General features: G+C 42.7%; 1 protein-coding gene across 2 annotated transcripts; it reads left to right on the top strand.

Moving 5' to 3' along the window:
* The first annotated feature begins 7,704 nt into the window (after positions 1–7,704).
* On the top strand, positions 7,705–8,704 carry LOC133146648 (melanocortin-2 receptor accessory protein 2A-like). Of its 2 annotated transcripts, none has more exons than XM_061270549.1 (3): positions 7,705–7,836; positions 8,055–8,154; positions 8,301–8,704. In XM_061270549.1, exons 1-3 carry the CDS (start codon positions 7,725–7,727, stop codon positions 8,680–8,682), a joined length of 594 nt encoding a protein of 197 aa, XP_061126533.1. In that variant the 5' UTR covers positions 7,705–7,724; the 3' UTR covers positions 8,683–8,704. The 2 variants fall into 2 exon arrangements, with proteins under 2 accessions (XP_061126533.1, XP_061126534.1); XM_061270550.1 differs by having other exon boundaries at positions 8,304–8,704.
* The last annotated feature ends 811 nt before the right edge of the window (positions 8,705–9,515 follow it).

Raw genomic sequence — 9,515 nt, forward strand, 5'->3', positions numbered from 1 at the left:
TGCTAATACGATATGTTGATTAGATCGGCCTACGAGAATGGAAATGACTCGCCGGCCTCAAACAGCACCCACCTTTGCGTCAAACTATTAATACGTGCGGCGGCCGGAAAAAAAAATGACTGATGCTGAAATATAATAGCTGAAGCATTAATCAGATTTCTGAGGTGTTTCTTAATCATGCAGTTATTTTTTCATCAAAGAGCTAATTGAAAAATGACTTTTTGAACCGCCGGTGTGTGTTACCGTTGATTTATTAACACTAATTCTGTCTATCTTAAGAGTTGGGTGGAATTAGTGTTTGGTGGTCACACCAGAGACGACTGTTGGGGGAAAAAAAACTAGATATCCTTAGCCAAAGATTTTAACCTTACTGGAAGTAAATTAAAATTATAATTGCAATCATTTACACGGTTCTTCAATTGGACCTTTTTAAAACTTTGTCACGTGAATCTTTACACGGATGCTGCTATTGCTCATTTTTTTACGGGGATATATTTTTTTATAAAATATGCCTGATATTGTTTACTGTCTACATGTGTTGCTTCACCGTTTTTCTTCAGGTTTGAGGTTTTTGATTATGGACATAGCAATAGAATTTTATATTCTGTTAGCATTAAGCTAGCACAGAAACTTGGATTCACTGTGACGTAAATAACACCACTGGATTTCTTTCCTTAGCATTTTGGCCCAGTGACCCACAAGCCTCTCGATAAAAAAAAAAAAGTTGACTTTAAGGGGGTCCGGTAACATACAAGGTCCCACCTATGCCCCCACTAATCAAACAGTGAGCATGCTGGCATACAAACTACACCTGTGTAAGTTTGATGGTGGACGCCACATAAAATCAGGCCGAAAAGTGGTTTGGGGCTCTCCCCGGGGACCTCCTTCGCACCCCTGACATGCCGCATTCCCCTCAGACTGGCGACCCTCCGTGATGGACGGCAACCTCCATGCCTCTAAGCCAACGCCAAAACCTACCCCCCACTGTCAGGACAAAAAAAATGTTTTGGGGATGAAGGAATTTGCTAAAAGGGCTTACGAGTTCTTGGCTAATAGCGTCTGATTCCGAGTGGGGACTGACTGATTGAGAAGGCCAAAAAAGAAAATCACACCTCGGGGGTGACTAAATTTGTTTTCAGTCTAGCAAGTACTGGTGTTAGTTCCCTGCCTTCAACCTGATTCTTTGGTAATTTACGAGGCCTGACCTGTGAATCCAAACATCTCGGAACACACGGTCCCCCCTCGCGGGAATTTAAAGCAGTCTTTCAATTGTTTTTGGGGCAGCTTAGGCAAGTTCCAAAGCGGGAAGAAAATTATGTCATAGGAAAATACCAGCGGGACTCGGAATATTAAATCAAAAGTGCTGACGAGCGCAAGTAAAAAAAATTCGACTAAATTCTACGTTCAAAAAAATCAACTGTACAGATTCTGCTTTTTACGAGCGAGCGAGCGACGGTATTCTGTAAAGAATTTCCTTTTTTCCTCCAATCCCATTAGGGAGAGGACTTCGCCTCACGCGGCTTCTCCCGGCAGAGCGAAAAGCCGAATGAGAGATAGTCAAACAAGAGGCCAGTAATTTGCGCTGTGTTTTTAAGTTATTCCAGCTCCTGGCAGCCCCGGCAACGGCTGACCCCTCTTCCCCTCCCGTCTGCTAAGAGGCCTACGGGGAGGAATCAGCCCAAATTATCTTTTATTGATCCAGAGACGCAGGTGAATACAAAGCAGGCCTCGTCTCTCCCCTCCGCTTTTATCATACCCTCCCCTTTGCCTGCCTTGCAGCGGGAGCGGCTATAAAAAAAATAAACAGCTTTTTACGTAAGAGGGACGATTCCAAGCGACACCACGCGCCATTGTATCAGCGTTGATTTACTGTTCGGACCGGGCCCGCTTTGATTAGAGCTCGTCTTTCATCGCTAACCGAGCGGAAGGCGATGGCGAGCGTCTGTTTTTCTGCCTTCAATCCGCCGTTGTCCTTTCGCCCCGGCATACAAATCACTGTGGCGGCGGCGCGAGCTACTCCATTAGCTCCAAGTCGCTGTTAAATCAATGCGTGACTTATCAAATGAAATTGGGGATTATGAGGTAATCACCTAGCAAATGTTGCCAAAATTGTAATTATCTCTAGTCGACGCATCTCAAAGAGAGTAAGTCGTTAAATGGAGGCTATGTCTCTTTGGTAAAGTCTTGTTTGTATCATTTAATGGTGCTCAGCCACAAAATGGACACCCTGAAACATTATTGCACTGAAAAAAAGGTTGCCGGGGTTTAAATGAATTTTTAAAAAAAATATTTTTATCAAACAGCTTGTATTCATTCAATGCTTTCAAAGAAGTCAATTTTCAAAATATATGATTTCTGTTAGTAAATAGTTCGGGGGACCCCTGCCAAGTGTAAAAGTGCAACACTGCCCCCAAGTGGACACACTAGAGAGTTACATCACACAGCCACAAATACAACTTCATTTAGTTGCTTCATCAAATCATCAAATATGCTCTTCAGTAGTTTTATGCATTGCATCAAAGTCAAGTTATAAGAAAAAAATATTTTAATCTTCTATGCATCTGGACCTGAACCAGAATTTTGTAACAGTTTGGCAGATGTGCTAACCATTAGCACCACATGCACTTTCCATGATCTTCTCATTACTGAATCTACTGGCGCAAACAAAAGCGTGCAAACATTCCAAAGCGGCGACCTCAGACATAAAACCAAAAGGTGCGAGCGCGAGAAGCATCTCCACCGGCTTCAGTCTTGGACTCATCTGGGTCACACTTTGTCACCTCTGCGAGTGTCACTGCTCGCACCGCTAGGCTCGGTCACAGAGTTCACTGGAGCGGGCCGTCACTCAAATGATCTCAATCTTAAATACACTGAAGTTTTCAAGAATGATCATCTAAGAGCTTCATCTCAGTTCTGCTAATGACAATAGAGACAAAACTATGTTCACACACTAGTAAATAGAAATGCGGGGGTTTATTTAGAGGTATGGTATTCGTCCCCAGAGGTCAAACAAGGGGCCGGAGAGTGTGGAGTGGGGGGTCCGGGCACCCTTAGGTGTGTCTTCCTCACACCTTCCTAATTTACACCCACCCTTGAGAAAGGGCAGCATGTGCCGCAAGGGTGAGAATGGTGCAAAGTCCACTCGGGGTCTCAATGTCACGCTGGGATTGAGTCAATGCTCACTATTTGTAATTTTTCATTGAGCCAAGAAGTGGCAAAAAGAATGATCAACAACAACAAAATTAATAGAGCTTGACACAAGTGCATTAAAAGGCTAAAGGTTCATCAGCCAGGGCATCAGTGCTTGGTTTTATATTTAACTGCGGAGGTTTCACACCCAAGTAGGTGACAGTGCTGATAGCATTAAAAGTCTGACACCCAAGCCTGGGAAAGTTCCAGGCAGGCAGTTTTAAGTTGAAGAGGTTATCAGAGCATCATGATTTAAAAATGTTGTGCCACAGGTGCCACCGCTCGCTTTCATTTGCACCTTTCAGCTTGATACGCTTGCAGCCTTGAAACAAAGCGGCAAGTTAAATTGGGGATTTAACGTCACGCGTTTGAGAGAAAATACAAATATATTCTAAATTTATTTATATTCAGACGTAAATCCGGAATCAACCGTGCACGACTGAGTGAAAAGGCCTTCAAAGTTTGTGGATCCAAAATAAACAACCGACGGGCCCGATGCAGCCCGGGAGCCACCGATTGAAATTCGGTTTTTATCTTGAAACAGACAAAGTTCTATTCTATTTTATTCTAATATATCAAGTTATATTTTAATATTAGAAAAAAAATGCAGTGCAGTTGGACACCAGCCCACATGTTCGACTTTCCTGTGAAGGCTGACACCTCCATTTTGTCACGCACCACGCGCACCTCGGGCGACTTTGCAGAGGAAGTGGGTCGTTTTTTACGACCTTGCACTTATCGGTGCATGGGAAAGAAGCTTCTTGTGAGCCGTTAGGGAAAGAAATTGGAATGTGCTAAGTTGCTAAATATATATTTCACTCAACTTAATTCAGAACACAAAACAAGAAAATGAAGTTCATTTCAACATATTTTATTGCAGGGTGCACATAATACAAACGAGGTAGTTGACAAAATAATTTAAAAGCAATAAACTTTTTTCTTGTGGTATAAAAAAATGATTAATGAGCTATATACAATTATTTACAGCAATAAATAGGAATAGGAAATATATTAACACATTATGCGCATCATTGGAAATGTTAGTTGAGCTCCTTTGGCATCTCTATCAGCACTTCTTCCTCCTCTTCCTCATCTTCATCCTCCTCGTTTTCCTCTGGATCTTCTTCACTGGAGGAAGAGTCTTCACAGGGGCAGATGGTGGCTTGGACCGGGTAGTTCCGAAGGAGTATTTCGGCTTCCCGGTACAGATAATCAAAGCATTTGGTTTTGGGCCAGTACAACCTTTAAAAAATGATATGGAGGAAAATAAAAATAAAAACACAGTTGGAGCATAAAAACAAATACATTCATTAAATTAAAATAGTTTAAAATAAAATTATTTAAAAATTTACTAAGATATAAAAAAAAAAAAAAGAATTACTTGACTGGATGAACGAAAAGGGCTGGTTTGGGTTGCGCTTCAGCAGGATTGAAAGGAGCCTGAAAGTTGAAGGTCTTCATTAGACGTTCCCGTCCGTGCAAAATACATTCACGAATGTGCAATTAAGTCAGATTTACCATAAGTATGGAAGTTGTCGTCTCGGTTCTAATCCAAGGTCTCCACATGTTGGACGCTTGGTTCGCGTCGTTGTCGTGAGGCACCAAAAGATCCAATCCACCGCGAGCGTTCATGTTTGCAAAGAAGAGCGAAGATGCCGCTGGCGGTCCGAGCCGAGTTCGTCCCGTCGAGAAGTCGCGATGTTGCAAAGTGGCTGCGTCATGAAGCGGATGCAGCTATTTAACAGGCTGCTCGAGCCGAGCGCCAAATTGGACTTTTGACGCGTCGCCAAGTGTCTCCATGCGCCACGGTGCGGAGGTGTGAAATCACACATGAGCAAACTCCGAACATATGGGCCAAACTTGCTTCACTTTCGGAATTTTAAATTGTTTGCGATTCGATTTTACGTCGTATCAAACAAATCGTCCACGCTCTCAAGACTGAGAGCGTCACAAACTACGTGCGTCAAAAGAAGAACTAAAGCAGCGATACAATCTCAAAGTCGCAATCTAAATCTGACACTTCCCAAGACGTGTTTAGAAATGATTTTTTATTATTGTTCTGAACGCGTTTCGACGCATTAAAAACCTCACCATATTACGCGTAAAACCATTTGGGTTGAAAAGTGCAAAGATACACGCGCCGATCCTCACCGCCCCCCGCTGCGTGGGTGATCAGGGGAGGGGGGGGGGGGGTGAGAAGAAGTTGACACGCGTCAGCAAGACTTTTAAAATATATTGATGAACTGCATTCGAGTGTAAACAGTTTCATAACAGGTCATAAATATCACTTAAGGATTTGAGTGCATTGAAAAGCACATCAAACATTGCGTAACGTTCAAGTCGGAATTGGTTTTATCTCCAGGAACTTTTGCATTAAAGATAAACACAAAAACGTACTCAGCAAACCACTACAAATATTTATTTTCTAAGTCTAACTTGGGTATAAGAAAAACTTTTTCGCCAAAGTGTGACACACACACACACGTCCACACTTCATTAGCCTATAATGACATTTAGGATAAATACTAAGCCGTTTGACAAATAAAAACAATCGCTAATCTACTGATTTAATTAGTCCCATTTGGAGTGGAATTCTGTCCCAGTGTGTATCAGTAGGGGGCAGTGCAAAGCTACATGCTGGGATTGGACTTGATTGATGGGTAAATAAACCTGAGTGAGAGGTAATGGTTGCCACATTTGCTACAGGTCCCATGGTGAGGAGTGTGTCTTTATAAGTGACTTCAAAACAAAAACAAAAAACAGAACAAGATGAATGAATTTTTGGTCATTTATTAAAATGATTAATTTTGCACTCCTTTGTAGACTGTTCTGGGGGCTAATTTGAAAGGTTTGCCCCGTTCGATGCTGACTGAATAGCAGAATGATAGAGTACAAAGACGGGGGGGGGAACGACACTTCAAACTGAAAGCTATCTGGGAAAAACAGAAACTAAACAATAGGAACTGCGAGAGCTCTCTTGGTTTCCCATAGATGTGTCAGATGGGGTCATTTATAATTAAATGGGGATAAATCGAAAGATGTCATCTGCTTTGGGGGATGTTATGTCAATGGAGAATACGTACCAAGGAAAAGCTAGTTAGGCTACAAGCTAGCTAGCCATTTGTGTGTTGGTGTGAAAACATGTCATCCCGTCAGTCCCCGCTGTTTGAATGATGGAAGAAGCGCGGGGGACGACGGCATGCGTCAGCCTTGCGTACACAAAACAACATTTGCGGGCTGAAGCGGGGCCTCGTGCGAAAACGAGAGCAAATGCAGAAATGGAGAAGAAATGCCATTTTGTTCATGACACAACACACAAATGGGGGACAGGTTGGACAAATACGTGGAAGTGAATTCTCAAATGTTGAGTGAGGTTGGCCTTTTGGCCCCGCTTTGCACATTTTGTCAGTTGCAGGTATGCCGAATATGACAAACCAAGCGAGATCGGGGTCGAGACAACATCAAGCTAACAAGCAAGCAGGTCACGTTGTTATGATGCTTCACTTGCACAGCTGACAAGTACATGTAGGCACTCAGGAGCTTGCCAGCCAGGCCTCCAGTAGCATCCTTTTAATTGAAGTCCTGACTGTTACCGTGGAAACCAGAAAATAGGATGCACTACCATTTGCAGGCATTGGAAGAAATCGAATAAAAACACACAATGTCCAGCAGCAACCAGAATTAGAATTTAAACAGAGCAGTCCCTGCAACTATGATGTATAAAGATGGCAACAAAAACAAAATAAATAAATTAGGAGAAGAGGGGGAAAAAAATCTACATGAACTCATCACTTTGAGGAATAAAAAAGTTAATTCAGTGACTCCATGGCCACTCGCCTTTATGCTGCAGTGATGAGTCAGAGCCACTTTTCCAAGGCTAAAGAAGTGCAGCAGAGATTTTAATATTTTTTTCAATCAATCTGTCAAAGGCAGTGGTGTTTATTTCCTGTTTAAACTATCTATTTTTTTTGTTAACCCAAGTTGAGCAACCACCATTTGACATTGAAATCAGTTGGGTGTGAATAATTTTTCTCTCTTTAGGCTCAGTTAATTAGCCTACATTACGGCTCTAGTAAAAAATAAGTTCGTTTTTTTCAATTGGCTGATTTTATCATGAATAATATCACCCGGGGAAAACAACATTCTTTTCAGATTAAAAACGTTCCCACTCAATGCCACTAGAGGGCGCGGTTGTATGATTACGATGATTTGCACCAATAACTACGCAGCGGTACATTTCTGCCTTTGAGGGAGGGATTCATCGGACTGACACCTCCAACCTTACTTACGCGCAATTTCAAATGATGTGCCTGCTGAACGGCTTTGTCGGATGCTCCGCTCAAATTTGATCCTCAACTGAAGAGTGGTTGTGAGGTGGCAACCGGGGATGCGCACCGAGGTGCTTCCGTGCACAATAAGAGGAAGGGTGAAGAATTTGCAATCATAAGCCCTAAATTACTTCCATAAAGGAGACGGTCCATTTCTGAGCTTGTTGATTTGACGTCATTGCGTCACCCGTGACAAGGTTGGATGACATGAGCTCGCACAACCGGAGCCAAAGCAGCGCGCGGCGCAGTGACTACGAGTGGCAATATGAATACTACGACGAGGAGCCCGTCTCTTTTGAGGGACTCAAAGCACACAGATGTAAGTTTGGCATGTCAAATTCATCTTCTCACGTTCATCAAAGAGTCGATAACCCGTCGGTTGGTTGGTGAATTGGGTTTTACGCACGGGGCGTAAACCAACACTGGTCACAAATATGGCGCTGCGCTCATATTGTAGAATTCAAACTTCAGAACGACGACAAACCCATTTAAGGGTGGTCATGTTTGATTTTTTTTCTCCCCCCCTTTTCATTGCAGACTCCATTGTAATCGGATTCTGGGTTGGACTTGCAGTGTTCGTCATTTTCATGTTTTTCGTGCTCACGTTGCTCACAAAGACAGGAGCGCCACTGCAAGAGTGAGTTTCGCACAATTTCCCTTCTCTTACAAACGTTCGAGTGTTTTTATGGCATTTAAAAAAAATAAAAAATACAAATTGCAGTAATGAGTGCAATTTACTGCAAAACATGCAACAAGTGCTGCAGTCATTTCCTTTCTCCCTAGAAGTACAGATACCGAGAACCTGCCCGGTCCAGGCAACGGTCTCGTGAACATCATCAGTCAGAAAGACGACACCGACGACATGACAGTTCCTCGTCCCTTTCTGGAGGAATCCTGCCCCTACTATAATTCCTACATCAGTGAAGAGGCGAAGCGATGGCAAAAGCCCAAAGCGAAGCCCAACGGACCACGGGGGACCTTCAACAGGACCGGAGGTACCACCTGTGCGGTGCCTCAACAGGAGGAGCGCTTAGATGAGCGGAAGACAGAAACGGACTTCTTGCCCCACTTCAACATCCCAAACTTTATCACCTTTGAGCACAACTCATTGGGAGAAGATGACCTGCTGTGTGAGTCACCGATCACACCGGAAGAGAACATTTGAGCCATCCTCCAAAACGATACCTCGAAAGTCAAGATATGAAAAGATGCCTTTCGAGGAAATTGTCGTTCTAAAATATGAATCCAAAATGGAGGAGAGAGTGTGGTAATAACAAAAGCTCCAGCAGACAACATTTGGATTGTTTGGGCTTGCCAGATGTTTGAATTCTGCTGAGTGCTCAAGTAGCACACAAAAGGATGACTGAGTCAACACACACAGTAGCCAGAGTGTGACAAATGGCTTTTACTGGATAAATGTGTCACAAGGGTGGTAGAAAAAAAGAAGGGGGAAAAAAAAAAAAACGAAACCTCTCAGTGGATGAATAAATGCTCGAAAGGTTCACTTTCCGCTTTTGATGCTTTCATTTCGAGTGCTTTCCCTGAGCTCTTACTAAATTGTAAGCCTGATGTAGTCAAGTATTTTGCAAGAACATTAAAAATAAAAAACGCTGGAGTGAGAGAGAAACATTTCAACGGTTAATTTGGTGAACAGCGAGTCAGGTGTCAGTTGGACATGAATAAATGATGTGGGATAAACATGAGTAACGTGCTATGCAAGCCACTAAAGCAGGGATGGCCACAATTAGGTCATTTTGAGAAAGACTATTTTTGTAACCTCAATTATATTTGTCAGCGGCGCAAAATATTAGAAACAAATAAGTGTGCCAAATATACATAATCTAGCAAAATGGCACTTTTGGTTTTTACTCCCGCAGGGGGCGCCATACGTTACCATTTTCACTTTCTTATTTTTTTTTTTAATGGCATCAAGAGGAAGTTTGGTAACTCCTTCGTCCTCACTCTTCAGATGTATAACACATTTATCAAGTCAAAACA

The sequence above is a fragment of the Syngnathus typhle genome, linkage group LG22 (genome assembly GCF_033458585.1).
Source record: "Syngnathus typhle isolate RoL2023-S1 ecotype Sweden linkage group LG22, RoL_Styp_1.0, whole genome shotgun sequence".
Lineage (NCBI taxonomy): Eukaryota > Metazoa > Chordata > Actinopteri > Syngnathiformes > Syngnathidae > Syngnathus > Syngnathus typhle.

What these genes read in the sequence shown, in the direction of transcription:
- LOC133146648 (XM_061270549.1), top strand. Translation starts at nt 7,725, where the DNA reads ATGAGCTCGCACAACCGGAGCCAAAGCAGCGCGCGGCGCAGTGACTAC. An exon ending in GGGACTCAAAGCACACAGAT is followed by an intron (nt 7,837 to 8,054) that starts GTAAGTTTGGCA and finishes TTTTCATTGCAG; the next exon opens with ACTCCATTGTAATCGGATTC. An exon ending in ACAGGAGCGCCACTGCAAGA is followed by an intron (nt 8,155 to 8,300) that starts GTGAGTTTCGCA and finishes CTTTCTCCCTAG; the next exon opens with AAGTACAGATACCGAGAACC.